This window comes from Schistocerca gregaria, chromosome 5, assembly GCF_023897955.1.
Source record: "Schistocerca gregaria isolate iqSchGreg1 chromosome 5, iqSchGreg1.2, whole genome shotgun sequence".
Taxonomy (NCBI): Eukaryota; Metazoa; Arthropoda; class Insecta; order Orthoptera; family Acrididae; genus Schistocerca; species Schistocerca gregaria.
In genome coordinates, this window is record NC_064924.1 from 638,053,996 (window position 1) to 638,074,000 (window position 20,005).

The following is a 20,005-nucleotide window of genomic DNA, read 5'->3' on the forward strand; positions in this document are numbered from 1 at the left end:
AATAATATGGAGAATGGTAGAATTCATTAACTATTTATTCAGATGCTACCTCTTCCTTTGAATTGAAGAACTGGACCATTATTATCCTGGAAGTATCGGTTTGTTGATTAGGTATGATGATTTAACATATTCACATCCCTTGGATGTAAACAACTCAGTCACACAATGTTGACACAACTGCACTAACAATAACGTATTTGGAACAGAGTGTACTATTCTGTAGTAGATACATCCAAATGCCCACCTGACTTCCCTACTGTGGGCACTATTCTCAATAACGGACACTACAGTTTAGCTTGCTCAATCCAGTAGCCTTATCATTTTGAGCTCATCTTCCTTTTCCTTCTTCTCATTTCAGGTGGAAAGATGGAGGACATGCTGCTCAAGGACACAGAGTAGTACTCGAAGGGAAGACAGGTGGCTATTGGCAGCAGCACCAAAATGTGAATGAATTCTGGCAACACCATCAACTACCAACAATTCTGACACCTGTCCCTTATACTCTGACATCTGAGTCCACAGCATTTACAGTGTGCTGCAGGAGTTATCTGAGTATGCTGATAACGTCACTGGAGCCTTTACAGACCTCACATTGTAACAAAAAGAAAAGCTTGGTTTCTTGGCAAACAATGCCATCCATAAAGGGCATTGTTAACTGGAACAAATAACACTGTTATTTCAAAACAGAAACGAGAGGATGAAAATCAGCAGGGAAGGTAACTGCTGCTGACTGAAAGACACTCTCTCTTCATAGAATGAAACTGATAAGCATGTGTAGAGATACAGGTGATGGGAGCCATCCACAATCGGCTAAGGTGTTTAACTACTGTCATGTTCCAATAATGTGATAATAACTGACACTGAGGTATTCTTTATAATTACTACAGTCCAACTGACATTTCATTAATAATTTTTCCTTTCTTTTTTAAATTTAGCATCACATCATTGCATGGCAATATCATCACATTAACATTTGTGCACTGCAATATTTTTCTTGAATAGTTATGTAGGTGTGTGTAGTTTCTGTGATTTAATATAAAAAATGAAATTCAGAATGTCAAACTCTCTCCTGGATGTGTGTAGAATTCTGTTACCTGTGACCCATCAGCATTAAAGTGGTCCAGAGCTTGTTTTCTCAATTCTCCTTTAATACTCCCATCTAGTCTTTGGAAGGGGAAGTGCCTCAGCTGCAGGTACTCTCCCAAAATGTCCAGCATCCGCACCATTTGAGAGAATATCAGAACACGATGACCTGTCTCTTTCAGGCGAACCAACAGTTTATCCAGTAGGACTAGCTTCCCTGAACCACGGATCAGGTCCTAAATGTGACAAAAGAAATACACAAATGACAGCTAAATTGGAAAGGAAGCACTGTTAATTAATATACACCTGAATGGCAGTTTTACTGGAAAGGAGGCACAGTAAATTAAAGTTACAAAATTAAACACAGGTTACCTGTAAATAGTCAGTGGGAGGTGGTTTCTGCTCATAATCCAATGGCTTTATGAGAAATGCATGATTACAACATTTCTTTAGTTCTATAACTATATTAAGAAATGTTGATGAGGAACCCTTTACACCTTTCCTGAGTGCATTGTAGTTCTTTGTTAAAATCCACTTATAATACTGTTTCTGGAGTGAAGTCATCTCCACTCGTAAAATTTGCTCAACCTGAGAGAAAGAAAAAACTACAATATATAACCAAAGTCTATCAATAATTAATAATAAAAAGAAAATACATAAACATTAGCATCTATGTAAGTAATTAACCAGAAGTGGTCTAAAATAGAATCAGGTTTACTCACAACTGCAGTACACTTGCAACCCACTCACGTAATAGAGAAAATATATAACAACACAACAAGCATAATACTATAGCTTGAAATTAATTGTAAAATAGTACTATTTAATTGGCAGTTAAACACATGAAAGGAACCTCTAAAAGCTAGTTATTTATGGCCATAGAGCAGCTACTCAGCAATGTGCAAAAGGAATTTTTCACTAACCTTTGCTGGGAGAGACTTCTCAACATCTTTCTTCACTCTGCGTATTATGAAAGGTTCTAATTGTTTGTGTAGTTTTGAGTAACCTTTCTGTGCGGCATTGTCATGCTCCTTCTCAAAATCTTCCCAACAATCAAACCTTTGACCAGAAAATATTTTTATTAATGCACAAAACTGGAGTAATAGCACCAGAGCTAACTATATTACAGTCCAAGAATACTTCCGTAAGTTGTTTTTTTTTTTTTTATCATATTGCATACATGACAGAAAGGCACTACATGCTTGAAAGTTTAAATTAAATGTATGTATTTGATACAAACTTGTTAGGCATGATGAAATGCAGAAGACTCCACAGCTCTTTCAAGCTATTCTGAAGAGGTGTCCCCGTTATAAGCAAACGATGATTTGTATCAAACTCCATAAGGGCTTTATAAAGCAGTGAATCATCATTCTTCAGTCTATGGGCCTCATCTACGAGTAAAGCAGCCCAACTTACGCTTCCCAGAAATACTTTGTCTTTCAAAACTATTTCATACGTGGTTAGGATTGCATTAAACTTGAGACGCTTAGAACTGGCGTAGCACCATTCGTATTGTCGTATCTGGAAGTAAAATTTATTTTTCAGACTTGTATTTTGGCTGATAGTAAGGTATGGAAGGATGGATAGAAGGACAAAAAATTACCAAGAAAATCTCAGACAGATTCCAAAAATCAGTTTCCATTTGCACACATTTATATACATCAACCTAAAATAACTTGAGAAACAGGCTCAAATGTGAAATATATCATGAAGCCTCCTGTTTACTCTCTGTTCAACTATGCATATAATGTTTATCTTTAAACAATTATAATTTATTTATACTCCTTATTGTGTTGCACAATTAAAATAAATGCTTCAAGTGTATGAATCAAGTCAGTACAAAATGTGTAAAATGAGTTGTGTCACCTTCACTGCAACGAACAGTCACTCTGCTGAATTTTTGACGCATGGTGTGCATTTCACATAGATCTACATTATGGCACTGACAAAAAATATAACTTCCAGAATCTCGTAGTATACAGGATTTCTCCGTCAGCAAAAAATTCCTAGAAAGTGTATTATATCTTTGGTTTCATCGTAAAATATCATCAAAGTTAATACTGAGAAGATGCAATCATTGAGAGGTTACAGAAAGCACAGCATTTGCATAATTGGCTTTTTTAAATTTACAAATGAATGTGATAGTTTAGTGAATGACAGTGGTAGTTTAGTGACAGCTTAATCTAAAGTGAGAAAAAATATACTGTTAACAACCATTTCTTTTTCTTTCTCCTCTGATTTTCATTCTATTTTCAATACTATTGCACAAATAACATGTAGTATGTGCATATTACTTCATAAAGTTATTACAGTGGAGTTACATTCAAATTTATTATCCAGATAATTAATTTGAATATGCTGATACCATTAAGAGGCATAATTAGAACATAATTAATTAAAAGATATGACTAATTGAAATTGTGATAACAGCATCTGGTGGAAAAACATTTTGGGCTAATCAGCAGACCCTGGAGAATTATTACCATTCATTCGAAAGGAATGATTCAACTGTTTCTGAGAACATCCTTTGAATTTAATTGAACAGATAAAAATTTATTCACAAAGCAGCAGCAGAAGAAAACACACACAAAATTATGGAAATGTGCAAGCTTTTGGAGCCTGAGGCTTGTTCTTCTGGCACAAAGTTTGAAGGGAAAGCAGGCACATTTTCATAACTTTTATGTGAGTTTTCTCCTCCCAATGGTTGGCGAGTATTTTTTTAATCTACCATATTATATTATAATTCCAAAAATTCATTATTTTTGTTCATACAACTAACTTACAAGATAATTAACATCTTAATTTCTATTTCCCATTTTGCCCCTAGGCTTGTTAGTTTCTGAACTTTGACATTGTACTTTTGTTGCTCTATTTTTTCCGATCTGATGATACCCCTCACTGATTAACTAAATCATTAATTAAGATAAATTACCATTATATCAGATAGTTTTCAATATGGCACTTGTAATCACACGTAAGGTATTCCCAACGGGGATGTACAAAATTATTCCATAAACTCTTCCAGATCCCTAGATTACCAAATTTTTTATGTAAACCGTAACCTAACCGATACTTTTAGCCCACTCTGAGTAGCAAAATCTAAGCTAATTGTTTTTCAAACAATGTCTGTTCATATATCAAATATTAGCCTTTGAAAAGTCGGATGTGAACTACTGCAGTGTACTTTTATCCAGTAGATTATTACAAGACATGTGCAAAGTGTGATGTTTAGAGTAAAAATGAACTGTGTTCTATTTCACACTTGATTTTCTTGTTGAGTGACTTGTTAGAATTAGCACTGATTCTTGGACAGTGTTTCATTAATTTGTACTTCAATAACCCTACAATTTATAAGAGTAACTCTGTCACTGGACTCTTGGTTGTCTGTGATCGCCAACCTGATTGCAAATTTAATAATCTCATGAAGTAGAAAAAACTGGTCATTATCTCAATGATACAATTTTGAGGCATATAATAAGTGTGTAAAAAAAGTGTAAGCTAAATTGTGGTTTTGGGGACATTTTTTGAGCAAACACCATCAAATACAGAATCAGATTTTCAGTCTGAAGACATCAGACTGATGTGCTACCGAGGAGGCGATGGAGACTACAGAAAAAGTTCGATGTTTTTACAATTTTTGCCCCCATTTTCAGACCACTTTGCAGTAGAAGCATTGTATTACAGAAATCACAGGGTTAAAGACAGAGAAGTGTGGCAAAAGTTACAAATGGATAGACGATGAACTTAGGATCAAAAGTGAACAGTGAAAAACATTTTGTGTGGCACAAATGAAACAAAACTGTGAACAGAACAGTATATACAATGTGAATAACGCGAATAAAATACATTATGGTATTATGTAGCTGACGTACAAATAATGAGGTTATACGGAGAGGACTTCAGCCAATGTGGAAGGACGACATCGACTTCATTTTGGACAGCAGCCAATAAGCAGGGTGGGAGAATATAAATAATGCCACATGCTGACACCGGAGTTACGAAGAGGAGCAGTAACCATAATTATGGAAGACAGCAGCAACAACTTGTGCCAAGACAGTTAAAGGCAAAAGTATTAGTGTTATTAGGTGTTCAATAAGTGTGACAAAGGGGCAGAATAACGTGTTTGAGTGTAGAATAAATCAAAGTTCTATTGTTGGAAACATAAATTATTATAGAAAATAATGACAAAAAATGAGTAAAAAATAATAGTTTGAAGGAAAATATTGATAGTGACATTAGAAGTGGTTTTCAGGATTTAAATAGTGCACCAGATTCAATGCAAGTTAGTAAAGAAGAGAAAATAGGCAAGTTTGAAGAAAATATGGGATCAGCATTAGATGCTTGGGGTCAGAATTTGCAGGATTGTGGAGATGAGATGGGAAAATTATGTTATAAGCAGATGGAAGTTGAATTTTGTCAGTCTGGTGTAACAGAAGTAGTGCAAATTTGTTCCCTTGGTGATAATAATGTGAAATCAATGAAATGCGAACTGATACTGTTGATACCGAGAAGGTGGAGGTATCCAAAGAGAATGTGCATGTAAATACAGATGCGTTTGAGGGTGTTGAAACACGGTGTGTGCAGTTGGAGAGTGAACTTCTTGACAAAGGAGATAACAGTATGGGTGACTGTCAGTTTGAAAGAGAATATAAGCCATTAGTAATTAACAGTAATACTGATGAGATGCAATTAGTAATAGTTAATGTATGATATTCAATAAAGTGTTGACAGGCAAAGAAAGTGCAGGCTGCCAATGCAAAGAAGCCTACAGTGAAATCATCAGCAGTTGCTATTTACAAATTACTAGAAGCTGATAACGAGGTAAACAGTGTGATAAAATAGGCAAATTCCAAAAAATGATTTTCAGTGTAAATAAGCAAAAAAGTAGTATTCAGTGTAAATGTACACACCATAGTTTTTAATGTGTTTGTAATGTTCAAGAGAATTTTTTATGAGAGATGGTACTTCCAAAGATTTTGCTGTGTTATGCAGAGGAATTGCTAATGATATGAAAAGTAAATGTAGATCTTCACTCAATGTTGCAAAACTATATGGAAGGGCAGGGAATCAATGTAACTTGAAATTTACCCTTAGGCAGGGGCCCACTGCTCTTAAAAAAACACATTACATGATGGGTAGTGCCTTCCCAAGCTGTGTGATCCTATTTTTCCCTCATAGATCACTCTAATCATCCTATCAATAGATTATAATGAAATGTAACCATCTCCTCTGCGGAGTGCTTGTGTACGTGAAAGGTTTACTATCTCATATCTGTGTGTGTGTGTGTGTGTGTGTGTGTGTGTGTGGTGTGTGTGTGTGTGTGTGTGTGTGTGTGTGTCAGTGTATGCAAGTAGTATGTAAGACAATAGAAGCATAGCCAATCAAAATTTTGTGAAAAATGCCCTTACTTAATAATACTGAGAGATTTGTGTGACTCATTAAAATTTTTTTTAGCTTGAAGTATGAATTTAAGAATGCATAATCTGATAATACAGGAGCAGTACGAGTAGGTTTCCATAGCATTGCTCAATTCATATCACAAATAATATTGATGTGGCATCATAATGTGCCAATGTTCATATGAGTATGTCAACAACTTGCCCATCAGGCTGCAGTATATGAGTTTGAGATAAAACAAACAGTGTAGCCCATGGTATTGACTATGAAAACAGAGTATTTGTCATGAATAAGTCCTTGAGGCAGGTTAAGTATCCTTAATGTAAAGTGACATCTTCACATAATGAACTAAAAAGTAAAGAACAAGTTTTTGTCTTCTATGCAATAAAGAGTAAAGTTTTTATAAATTGGTTTGTTACTGTAAAGTGTCCTTTTTAAGTCAATTTTGTGAAAGGGGATGAAGCAGGGAAATAAGGTTTAATGATATTATATTTAAGAAGCATTTCATGAAGTAATGAAGCAATGAAGTATTAATGAAGTCATATAGATTAATATGAGGAGTTTGTGTATAGTAGCAATGGATAGAAACCCTGTCTTTGGGTTATTTTGTTTTTGCAGATGCACTGTCAAAGATATCTAGGTTCATTAACAGAAATATTTAATGAAAGGACGGCAAAAGAAAATAATGAAATGTAGCTACACGAAGGCAAATATAATTTTGTTATAGTGAAATGTCTATCTGGTTTGAGGCAACATTTAGTACTATGCTTATAATTTATGGCACTTTAAATAAGAGTTGAGTGGAATATTAATATTTTAACACTACATGAAGCTTTATAGTGTTGCGTAATTTATTTCCATGATGGTAGAAGTTGCTATTTTCATCTTTGGTTCCAGTAGTTTTGGGTGAATATGCATTAAAAGCAAAGATGCCTTGATAATTAGCTAGCTAAAATACACAAAGTAAACAAGAAAATTCTGTCACAGAGAAATAATGGTAATGCAATATTGAACACATATTAAATGCATTACGAAAAATTTGGATTATTTTGCTCTAGGTTTCGAAAGAAAGAATGTACATTTTCCTAATATAACTTATTTTGTATACAGTTTTCATGCAATACATTCCTGCACACTTTTACTCAAATGTGTGCGATCAAAATCAGAAGCTGGTAATGTTATCTGAAAGAAAGTAATCTAGCCTGGACGAGGGATCACGATATGGATCAAAAAACCTTTTGACATAGCATGTAGGAACTAACCCGTTCTTATGTCTTCAACATCTGTTACTAACTACATTTTTTCCTTTCATTTCTAATTTTCATTCTACTATCAATACTATTGCACACGTAATGTGTAGTATGTACATTATTATTTCAAATTGTTATTAGGTAGAAGTTTCACTTAAATTTATTACCCAAATGATTAATTTGAATATTGTGGTTCCATTAAAATACATATTTTCATTAGCACATCATTAATTAAAAGGTATGGTTAACTGAAGTCATGATAACAACATCTAGAGGAAAAATGTTTTGAGCTAACTGGCAGAATCAAAAGTACTGTTACCACTCACTCGAAAGCAGCCATTCCACTCTTTCTGAGACCATACTTTAAATTCCTGAACCTAATTAAATTAAATTCCAAGATAATTAATGCACTGTCTCAATTTCTATTGCCAATTTTGCCCGTGTGCTTATTAGGCTCTGAACTTTTACACACTGCTTTCGTTGCTCTATTTTCTTCTGAATTAGATGACACCCTCATTACTTAATTAAGCCATTAATTAAGATTCTGCAAAAACTACCATGACATAAAATAATTTTTCAATATGACACTTGTACTCATAAGTAAGGCATGCCCAATGTGGATGCATAAAGTTACTCCATAAACTTTATTACCTCATTTTTCGTAAATCAAAATTTTATCAATACTCACAACCCTTTCTGAGTAGAAAAATCTAACCAAGTCACTTTTAGATGACTGTGGAGTTTCTGAAATAGCAATTCATTCATATACCAGCCTTTAAAAAGTGGGACATCACCCAAAATTGGCAGTCTGCATCCAGTACTCATTGAGAACGCCTTTCCTGTGCTATATTTCACTGGAGTTGACTGAACATCTCTGTGGCCGTTACGTGCTTACTGAATGAACCTGTAGTGAAACATGTGCTCTTCTTTGGATCTTTACTATTTCCTCTATTAGTTTCATGTGGTACGAGTCCTGGACTGACAAGCAATACTCAAAGCATTTGTCGAACAAGTGTTTTGTTAGGTACTTACTTTGATGATGGCTACATTTTGACGATTCTTCCTACGAATCTTAGTCTGATATCAGCCTTACCCAGTTGCTTTCAGTTATAATTACAAAAATTAAGAAGGTGGTGTAAAATGCAAGGTGCTTCACCCAAGAGTTATCAGATGCCTTTTGTTTGGTTTTTAGAATTTCGTTTTTGTATTGTGTAGGTGTACTTATCCCAAACAAAGGCTGCTGATGAGGTGTTTCGTGCAACACCTATTTTCAAAGCAAGATATTGTTCATCGTTCTCATTAAAAACCAAGTATTGTTTAAAGCGTGCTGGAAATGCTCACTATTTTTGCTGCTCACTTTTACAGAATAAATGCTTTTTTATTTCAGATGCAATAGCCAAGAAAGCAGTTCCATAAAACAACAGAAAATAGAGCTATGCAAAATGAAAATTGGCATCTCTGTCTTAAAGTCAACAAATTGTGACATACTTGCTGAAGAAGTCACCTTTGCATACAGAAAAGCACCTGTCAGGACTTCATCATTTACTTAGTAAATGTAAGTAAATAAACTTAACCTTAGTGAGCCGGTTGAAATTTCTTTGGATCTCTGTGAAAAATTGTAAATTTTGCAAAAAAAAAGAGAATTTTCAAAATTGCAGAGATGAATTTAAAAGAAAGCCTAATATTGTATAGAGTGAACATACTCAGAGTTGAATAGGAAGTATCATTTATGACATATTTCTATTCCTCTGTTAGGTCATTTCTTTCTCCATAATATGTTTCCAGTATTTCATGTATAGCATTCTTAAGCTCATTTTATGTAACGTAGCGGTGAAAGACTCACCAGATACAGTAGCTGCATGCTGTATTTGATGTGCCTTACTGACTAACACGGATGCCTGCTTACTTACTGCTAGCACACGGCCATTAACACTGGTCTTGGTCATTCTTTTGGACATTATACAAAATAGACTCTGAACAAATAAATGCCTAATGACCAGTTAGCTTTAGGCCATTGTAAATCTTTCCATAGCAAAGCAGCACAAACAATTTGTAAAAAATCTCCAGAAACTCAAATGTTTTCCCTTCATGTTTTCTGTAGATAGTGGTTTGACTTGAGCACAGTGAAAAAATTACTAGACGCCAGACGCTGCCATCATTTACAGGTCACAGAAGTACACTTTTAACTGTAAACTTATCAAAAGCTGTAGCTTTTTCAAAACTGGACAGTGGTGACCAGTGTACAAGTTTGTCTCTTCACAAAACTTAAATTGTGCAATAAAAAAACTGAATGTGTGAAAATTGGAAAAGTAAGATTATCAGACTAAAAGAAAGCAAATCTCGTCTAAACTACAAAGAGACAAAGAGGCTGAACGTACCAATATTGAGAAGATACAACTGCTAGTACTGCCAATAGAAGCACACATGTTATTCATTACACAAACATGTCAATTAGTGTTTTGTCTTTTTATACTCTATCATTTGTCTTCATGGATCATCAGTTGCAATTTGGAACATTGCTCTAACCTGGGGTACATAGAGCACTTGTACAACTCCACATGAATTGTTTGCATTGGAAATGGAGTTATAATGCTCTGAAACTGGTCTGCAAAATAAGTTCTTATGTACAATATTTGTGTGAGGTTCTTTATATTCCTCAACTTGTGAAGACACCAACCTGGTTTTCTGTAATTTATGTTACCTCCTTGGCAGCACACCAGTCTGTTGCCTCAAGTTGAAAATCTTATTCAGTATTTGGAGGTGTTTGCTCAAGAAATGTACTCAACACCACAATTTAGGTTGCCCTTTTTTACACATTTATTAGCCTCAAAGTTGTATCATTGGGATGGTGATCAGGTTTTTTTTTTTTTTTTTTTTCCTTCTTAAATCATGAGATTATTACCATTTACAATCAGGATGGCTGTCGAAAACAACCAAGAGTCCTGTGACAGACTTACTCAGATAAATTATAAAGTCACTGAATCAAAAATTAATGAAACACTGTGTAATAATCAGTGGTAGTTCTAACAAGTCACTAAACAAGATAATAAAGTGTGCCACAGACCACAGTTCATTTTTACATGAAACATCCACCAGATACACTGTAATAGTTCGATTACTTCAATCATTAATGAAAGTCACAACACTCAACAACAACTCATTCAAATGACAATGGCAGTATAAGCCTCCTACCAACAACAACAAATTTCATACAAAATATCCATTCATTTGAGTTACAGAAACCGCTTGGAAGTTGTTAGACATCGATATTACGAAGTTTTCGTCTGCGGCTTAAATTTTGAGACTGTCCATTCCTTGAGGAGTCAACCAATATATTGCTTCCTCCTACATATATCACATGAAAAGACAATGAACATAAAATCAGAGAGAAGTACTCAAGCTCACATGGAGGCTTACAAGCAGCTGTTCTCCCGTGAACCCTATGCAACTGGAACAGGAAAAGGGGTGAAGTGACAGTGGCACACAAAGTACCCCCTGCCACACACTTCAGTGGCTTGTGGAGTATAGATGTAGATGTAGAAAGTAAATGGTGAAAGTCAATGTTCTGATGGAAGGGAGTTATTACAAAGATATTATCTGCATGTCATACATGGCATGAAAAATGTAGCATCTATTTTTGGCAAAATTTAAGTCTATTTTCTGTAAAATTTGTGTCTACTTTTTTTGTTAATGATTAAATGCTCAAATTTCAGATGATGTCATGCTACACGAGTGAAGATAAACAAAGCCATATTTCGTTGGAACTGACTGTTAAAAAACGTGTTGATTGGGAAATTTTTGATGGGAATGTTTGCTTTCACAAAAACTTTAGCACCTTTTTCTTCCAAAGTGGTCTTTGTTTTCTTCTTTTGGCTGTATTTAAGCTTTCAAAAATTATTGTTCTGTTGAAAAGCAGCAGCATTTTCCCATCATTAGCTGAATGTTTCTACAATTTAAGTTGTTTCTGGACATTATTTGTCATTTCATGCTCAATTGGATGATTTCAAAATCTGCAGATGATTAATTTCGAACTTTCATCAGCATTCAGCATAGAAGTAGAATGGAATTATGGTAACTCTATTTTAACGGTAGGGGAAAAAAAGGAGTGCGGGCACTATAGGCTATAATGGCTGACGACCCCGTGTGTAAACATACTAGAATTCTGACTGCCAGAGGCGACCCCCACCTCCATACCGCAGGGCAGCAGCCCACAGCAGAACTGATATATTGTCTCAGGGATTGCTGATATCTTCTGGTGTTGTACGAGTTGTAATCAAATTCTGTGATGGATGACTAGTTGCTTCAAGTATTTCAAAATAAGAAAACAATTAACAACACACATCACAAAGCAATTGGAAACTGCTACCACGCAATTGCTTGTTGAGGTTAGCCAAGTATTGTTAATGACATAGTTAACGCTCAAACTCTAGTGGTAGTCCACACATCCACAGTTCAGAACATCCAATACCTAGTTTGCAATGTTAAAAAAGTGTCAAATTTATACCATCTTTTCAGCTTTCGTTAACAAACAAATGTATGTGTTTCTTTGATATAAAATGCTACGTTTCACGGCTGAGTATTACATTGCATTAAGCGGTATGTATCTTAAATAGACCACTGAACTGCTCACAAGTGGCTTGGTATCAGATCATTGAGTGCATTGATACACTGTTGCATTTGTGCACTTTTCATTTTGCAAACAGGTTCTCACGCACATTATCTTTCCAAACTGGGATTCACCATATGATACACAATACAAGTAGCTGAAAATTGATTACTTTTTCGATATTTATGTGCAGAAAATAAAGCTATTTCAAACAATCTCTCATAAGATAGTTCATTTAGATACAATTCACTATGAAATAGAGTATATTAAGTAATTTCACATTTTCATGTTTTGAGGCAGGATTCACTTCTATTTCATATTTATCGCAAGATGTGAATTTTTCCAGTCCCTAGTCATACAACGTGTGTTCTAGAACCTTCCATACGCTGCTTATATTATTGATTATATGTACTGTGAAAATATAAATAAGAACTTGTTATCTAAAAAGCATGAAAATACTTACTATATCACGTGAGGATATATCTCCTAAGTATGTTACTACATTCATTTCTGGAGCCCACTGAGAAAATTCTCGTTGCCATGATGTCATGGTTGACAGAGGGACTACCAGCAAAAAAGGTCCATAAAGTTGGTGAGTATGGAAGAGGTAGTATAGAAGGCAAATTGTCTGTAAAACATATAAGGTAAATTAATGAATATTCACTGAAATACATATGAATGAGTAATACTGAAACTACAAAGGAATTATCAGTTGCTTATTTCTTCATACCAGAGCTTTCTCCAGCAATAAAAAAACAGAAATCCTCTCAGTAATTCTTCTGCGGCTGTATTACTTTCATAAAATAATGACCAACCACCTTCAGTCACAATCGTGATTTTATTTCAATGCATTATATAATTCGAGTCCTGGGGTCTCCTCTTCAGGTGCTTTGACAATCTACATCCATTTTTCCGGATTTAGGTTAATTCTGGTCCTGGTAAAACTATAAAGGTACATTACAAAGTGGGCACATTTAATATAAGTTTATAAAGCTAATACAAATTGAAAAATGTCTTACTGTTTCTAGTGGTGGATACATGGTCGTATCCTCACAATGGGCCTGCTTTATAATATACCACTGTAATATCACCAGGACCAGAACTAACGTAAATCTGGAAAAATAGTTGAAGTAGACTGCCAAAGCTCCTGAAGATGAGCACCCAGAACTCTAAATATCTCATGCATTGAAATAAAATCATGATTGTGACTGAATGCTGTTATTCTCTATTTTACAAAAATTTCTATTTCTGACTTATCAACAGCTCGCTGTATGACTTAAATCCTCCCCTACGCCTTCCTCTGTTTAACATGTGCATGGACTCCAGTTCACATACTTCTAAGTGTGTAAATTCATTTACATATTTTTTAAAAACTTTGTCAGGTGGGTTCTGTTCAAGATCAGGATACTTACTGCTACTGACAACTGTTAATCAGATCTTCAGTAAACTGAACCAGTTTCATTTCAAACACATAAATATTTGAACAGTAGAACTGAAAATAACATTTGTGACTTCTGGATTCAGAGTATTTTATTAGTAAAAGTATGCAAAGTGTCAAAACCATGAAAGTATTTGTCGGGGACTTTATTGTCAGGCTAGAATAAACTAAAGAAAAGGTTGAAAATTCAGACTTTTGTTCTTGCAGAAATAAAGTACCTGTATTGTTTTTCCCAGGCCCATTTCATCAGCCAATATCACAGAGTTCTCTTTGCACCAGGAATGTATCAACCAGTTGAGACCATCCAGTTGGTAATCTCTCAAAACCAACAGCTGAAACAAGCACAGTAAAATAGTAGATGGACACATTCCATGCAACTGTACAACATTAAATCATATGTGGATGTTTTAAATATGGATAACGGTAAGTAATAAAGTAAACACATCTTAGATTTGCAATATGTGAAAAACACATTCACAAATAAACACTATAGCTGAACTTTTTTCCATTACAAATAGATTATTTTGAAGCTGGAGAGTGAAATATTTAAAGGAAGAGATAAGTGGGAAACAGTAACCATAAAGAGAAAATTAAGTTGCTGTAATCATTAATAATTAAAATAATGATGTTTTGATAACATGCCGGATGAGATGTAAAGACCCATTCCAAGTGTGAAGAAAAGAAAGATGTCTGAAGATGATGGTTCTTTAAAAGAAATTTTAAGGCTAGAAGCAAAACAATACAAAAGGAACTTGTTACACTATTTACAGAAGATAATTGTCCAAAATTGTAACAGAGCTGTAGTTGTTTTACTTCGGTGGTCTTGTTGCAATTTGGTATAATTTTCACAAAACAGTGGGGGAAAGTGGGCAACACAATGAACTTAAGTCTCCTCATCAAGACAAACAAAATATTTGCTAAAGGTATCACAAAAAAACACCCAGAAAGCACAGGAATTGAATCAGCTAAAGTAACAAGCTGGGGTTAGAAGTGGGTATACTACAACTAACCATTTGCAAGCTGTGAACAATTGTACAACAGTGCAATGCATATGAAATACCACTTTTCCTGGGATTCACAGATACTGAGAAGTCTTTAATCTATTTCAACAGTATGTGCAATAACAGCCCTTCACAAGACAAGCATGGATTCAACCTATATTAGTAAAATGAAGTGTATATACATCAAGTCTATGACTGCCATTAGACTTCATCAGGATAGGAGGAAAACCAGAACTGGAAGCAGAGTCTGCCAAGGATGATTCATATCACCAAACTGTTGACAGTAGGGGCAAGATGACATTTCTCTAGTTCAGGTAGACAACATTAACAAAACCATGCTGGAGCAACAGAGATGTGTGTTGTAGATATCAGTGCATCTAGGAGGAAGCCTTTACTTAATGTCAAATGGCTGCTGCTGCTGTTGTTGTTGAGGATGAAGTAAGATAGTAGCTAACTATAGGATGTCAAATGGCTGTTGTTGTCGAGATGATGAAAGATAGTTGCTATCTTCAAGTTGTTCAATGTACAAAAATGGCCCTTTTTAAAATACCTATTCCTCTATAATATATACTCATACAGTCATAAAAATGCTTGTTATTGTCTGTTCTTTGGAGCTGAACAAATATTTTTGTACTGATACCTTTAATGAAGAAGTACACAGATTAGGACACTCTACATTGTTCTCTAGATTTGATGAGCATTGTCTGGTTTGTTTCTGTGTGATTTAAATAATAAATCTTGTTATTTCACTTTGACACTATTTTGAAACCTGACTTTGGTGAATACTGTTCATGATATATATGAAGTTATAAATGAAGGACAGAAAACAGAGTAAAGAAAGAGCAATTTTCAGTTAAGACAGTTTGCTCTTAAAAACAGCAGAAACAAGGGGCATCTTGTTGACAACGAGGTCATTAGGAATGGAGCACAAGCTCTGGTTAGAGAAGGATTGGGAAGAAAATTGGCAGTGTCCATTGAAATGAACCATCCTGGCATTTACCTTAGATAGTTTGGAGAAATCACAAAATACCTATATCTGAATGGGGATTTAAACTGTTGTCCTACAAAATATGGGTACAGTATGCTAACCAGTGAGTTACATTGCTCTGTAGAAGATTAGCTTCTAATATCTTCTCAGCAACAAATGTTGAAGAACTGTCACTTGGATTCTGTTACATAATAAATGATGCTATATGTACAATTAACACTGTGATAAACTGTATACAGAGTGTGTGGCATGGACAGAAAGAATTAAGTGAAAGATGTCACACTGAAGACATGTCACAGAAACAAAAAAAGTATGATCAACAGAAATATGAAATGGATGAAACACAGATAAAAAGAAAGCCAGTGAATAAGAGTGGGAAGGCAGTAAGGTAGGCAGCTATGGGGAACATAGAAAAGCATGATAACAAATGAACGTTAACAATATGGATAAATATATCAAGTAAAGATATATTTATTACTTTTTAAATGTTATTATTACAAATGAGGAAGCAGCAATTAACTCAGCTGTTACAAAATTAAATACAATCTTACCAGATTTTTCAATTTTTCATTCATTGTAAGTACTGATTTACTCCAGCTCTCTCACAATTCTAATAGAAGTAACAGACAATCTACTTTTAAAATCAAGTCAATATATAGTAAAGACTCTAAATAAGATTAAGAACCTCATTGCTGGTGAGAAGCTCCAGTTATCATGGGTTTTTATGTGTGAGAGAGATCACCCCCCCCCCCCCCCCCCCCGACAGAATTCCTTTGCATATTATTTCCCATTCTCTCCTTTACAAATTAATATTTTTTATATTTTCAGCTCCGTAAAAAATGTGTTAACCCTTTCGCAGCTACTGGCGCACATGCCTGCCTCGAATGTAGAAAGACCAGACGGCTACAGGCATAGATGTACATCCAGTAGATGGGAAGTCCAGATGACTACAGGCATTCATGTACGCCCGGCTGGTGGGAAAGTCCAGATGGATAATGGCATTAATATGTCAGAGCTCGGGAGCAGGTAAACATACACAATAGAACAGCTACTCGCTGTTGTCTGTATTTCTGACAAAAGTGTCATTATTTGGTCATGCTTTAGTTTTCACCTCCCCTGGCCCTTTCTGCTTACAAGTCTAACATTCTGGTGAGACGACAGCATTCATTTGTGTGGCCTTTGCCATGTGGGGGGAAAGCAAAGCCAATGCAGACACCAGGCAGAGGTGGTGATATAGCTATGCAGCCAAAAGAAAGAATCAACACGTTAAGTTGGTTGTGGACATGAACACATGTTGCTACATAGGTACCAATTTCAGGCACAAGTTACACATTCAACATAATGTCCATTGAGAAAGTGAGATAGATATATATATTCATTAGCTCTTATTACATTGAGCAATAACAGTAACACCTATTGCACACTTGACAATGCAATTAAGAGTCTGTAACAAGTTGTTAAGCAAACACAGCAGAACGAGAACTGCTGACCACTAGCAAAGAAGCAGGCCACATTTGGTCATAACGAACAGAGCCTCACGTCATTGCTTCTCCAAAGCACTCAACTGAATGATTACTACTGTTTAGTGACATCCATGTATTAGATGTTCAAGACATCTTGTAAATTCGCTGTTCGTCATTTCTGAAATGGCAACACCCAACTAACCATGACCTGCCACTTGTGAAACTTCATATTGGCTGCCTACCACATCAATGACAGAGAGACTGAGTGTTTTCCAACTCCCGTACATCTTGCGGTGCTTATCGCACTAGCTTCATTGGCACTTCTGGGTGAGAAGGTCATCTGGCGCCTCTGTTCCTGATCATCGCTGCAGGCATTTTCAGATGTCAGGTCCCAGCTGTCTTGTGGGGCCACGATCCGCTGACTACACAACTTCTGTACACAGCAGTACATCCCGATTGGTCTCCACAGTCACCGTCATCTTCTGGTGGGGGGAGGGGATGGAGGATGCTCTAATACAGTGTTAGGGAATAATCACATGCTACTGCTTCACCTGCAGGCTGCAGACATCAGTACACAAGCCTTTAGCTGAACAGCTAAAGCAGCAGCCTTGCCAGTCAAGCTGACAACAGCGGAATTTCACTGTCATCAGTACGAGGCATCAGCCGAGGTTGACGAGAAGACACAGAACTATAAATTCAAATAAATTAATACTGACTTGCTAAGCATGTTTTACTAGTGCTGAAAGAAGCTCTACAGCTTACATAACACCATCCTGACAACATAGGTGTGTCCCTGCTCAGCACCCCTACACCTCTTACAAGCGAGCACCACTGGGCTAAGTATCTTATTGAACTGGAGAGCACACGCAGGAGTGGCCTCCTATCTCAATGTAAAGGGTGGAGGGGGGGGGGGGGGGGGGGAGACGGTAGGGAAGCAGCAGAAAATTGTGAAGCCATACTTTGTCTCAAATTTGTAACACATGTAATGATAGTTCAGACAAAATGATGTGATGTTATTATGACCCAGCTGCTGAAAATGCTACGACTCCATGAGATGTTGGCAATATATCCACTTTAAGTGAATAGTAAAAGTGTGACCAACTGCACTATGTGATCAAAAGTATCCGAACACCTGGCTGAAAAAAGCCAAGTTTGTGGCGCCCTCCATCGGTAATGCTAGAATTCAATATGGTGTTGGCCCACCCTTAGCCTTGATGACGGCTTCCACTCTTGCAGGTATATTTTCAATCGAGTCCTGGAAGGTTTCTTGGGGAATAACAGCCCATTCTTCATGTTGTGCTGCACTGAGGAGTGGTATCAATGTCGGCTGGTGAGGCCTGGCACGAAGTCAGCATTCCAAAACATCCCAAAGGTATTCTATAGAATTCAGGTCAGGACTCTGTGCAGGCCGTGCACTGTGAACAGGTGCTTGATCAGGTGGAAAGATGCAATCATCATTTCCAAATTACTCTTCAACAGTGGGAAGCAAGAAGGTGCTTAAAACATCAATGTAGGCCTGTGCTGTGATAGTGCCACACAAAACAACAAGGGGTGCACGTACCCTCCATAAAAAACATGACCACAGCATAACACCACCATCACTGAATTTTACTGTCGACGCTACACACACCAACAGATGATGTTCACCGGCCATTCGCAGTACCTACACCCTGTCATTAGATCGACACATTGTGTACCGTGATTCATCACTCCACACAACTTCTTCCACTGTTCAGCCATCCAATGTTTACACTCTTTACGCCAAGCAATGCATTTTTGGCATTCACTTGCGTGATGTGTGGCTTATGAGCAGCTGCTCGACCGTGAAATCCAAGTTTTCTCACCTCCCGCCTAACTGTCATAGTACTTGCAGTGTACCCTGATGCAGTTGGGAATTCCTGTGTGATAGCCTGGCTAGAGACATGTTCTGAGGCATCAAGGGATCAGCAATTTAGTATTAGAGGGCAGCGTGGAGGGTAAAAATCGTAGAGGGAGACCAAGAGATGACTACACTAAGCAGATTCAGAAGGATGTAGGTTGCAGTAGGTACTGGGAGATGAAGAAGCTTGCACAAGATAGAGTAGCATGGAGAGCTACATCAAACCAGTCTCAGAACTGAAGACCACAACAACAGCAGCCTGGATAGATGTCAGCCTATTACACATTATGACCCTCTTCAACTGTTGGTGGTCTCTGTCAGTCAACAGACAAGGTCGGTCTGTATGCTTTTGTGCTGTATGTGTCCCTTCACGTTTCCACTTTACTATCACATGGGAAACAGTGCATCTTGGGATGTTTAGGAGTGTGAAAATCTCGCAGGCAGACATTTGACACAAGTGACACATAATCACCTGACCATGTTTGAAGTTCGTCAGTTCTGTGGAGCGCCCCATTCTGCTCTCTCACGATGTCTAATGACTACTGAGGTCACTGATATGGAGTACCTGGCAACTGGTGGCAGCACAGTGCACCTAATATGAAAAATATATGTTCTTGGGGGTGTCCAGATACTTTTGATCACACAGTGTATATTTTTAAAATGTTGTTTGTCACTGTAATGTGATGCTTTCACAGTTCATATTGTATTAAGAGTCTTTAGACAAGAGAAAGGAAGGTTACGGCTTAACGTACTGCTGGGTTTAAGAAGTATAGGAAATTGGTTGTAGCCTTTTCAAAGAAGCTGTCCCTTGAATTTTTTTTAAGGGGACCACACCCTGCCTACCCAACCCATGATAATTTAGGCAAGTATTTGACCCATTTCTGAAAAAAACTATCTGAT

General features: G+C 36.4%; 1 protein-coding gene across 2 annotated transcripts in view; it reads right to left on the reverse strand.

The window, feature by feature from the left end:
• LOC126272430 (chromodomain-helicase-DNA-binding protein 1) overlaps window positions 1–20,005 on the reverse strand; it is a 112,972-nt gene that overhangs the window by 39,207 nt on the left and 53,760 nt on the right. For both annotated transcript variants that reach the window (XM_049975299.1, XM_049975300.1), the window contains exons 10-15: window positions 13,993–14,106; window positions 12,800–12,964; window positions 2,324–2,604; window positions 2,007–2,142; window positions 1,456–1,671; window positions 1,095–1,319 (exon numbers count right to left, since the gene is read on the reverse strand). In XM_049975299.1, coding sequence (XP_049831256.1) covers window positions 1,095–1,319; window positions 1,456–1,671; window positions 2,007–2,142; window positions 2,324–2,604; window positions 12,800–12,964; window positions 13,993–14,106 — 1,137 coding nt within the window. The remainder of the gene's footprint in view (window positions 1–1,094; window positions 1,320–1,455; window positions 1,672–2,006; window positions 2,143–2,323; window positions 2,605–12,799; window positions 12,965–13,992; window positions 14,107–20,005) is intronic.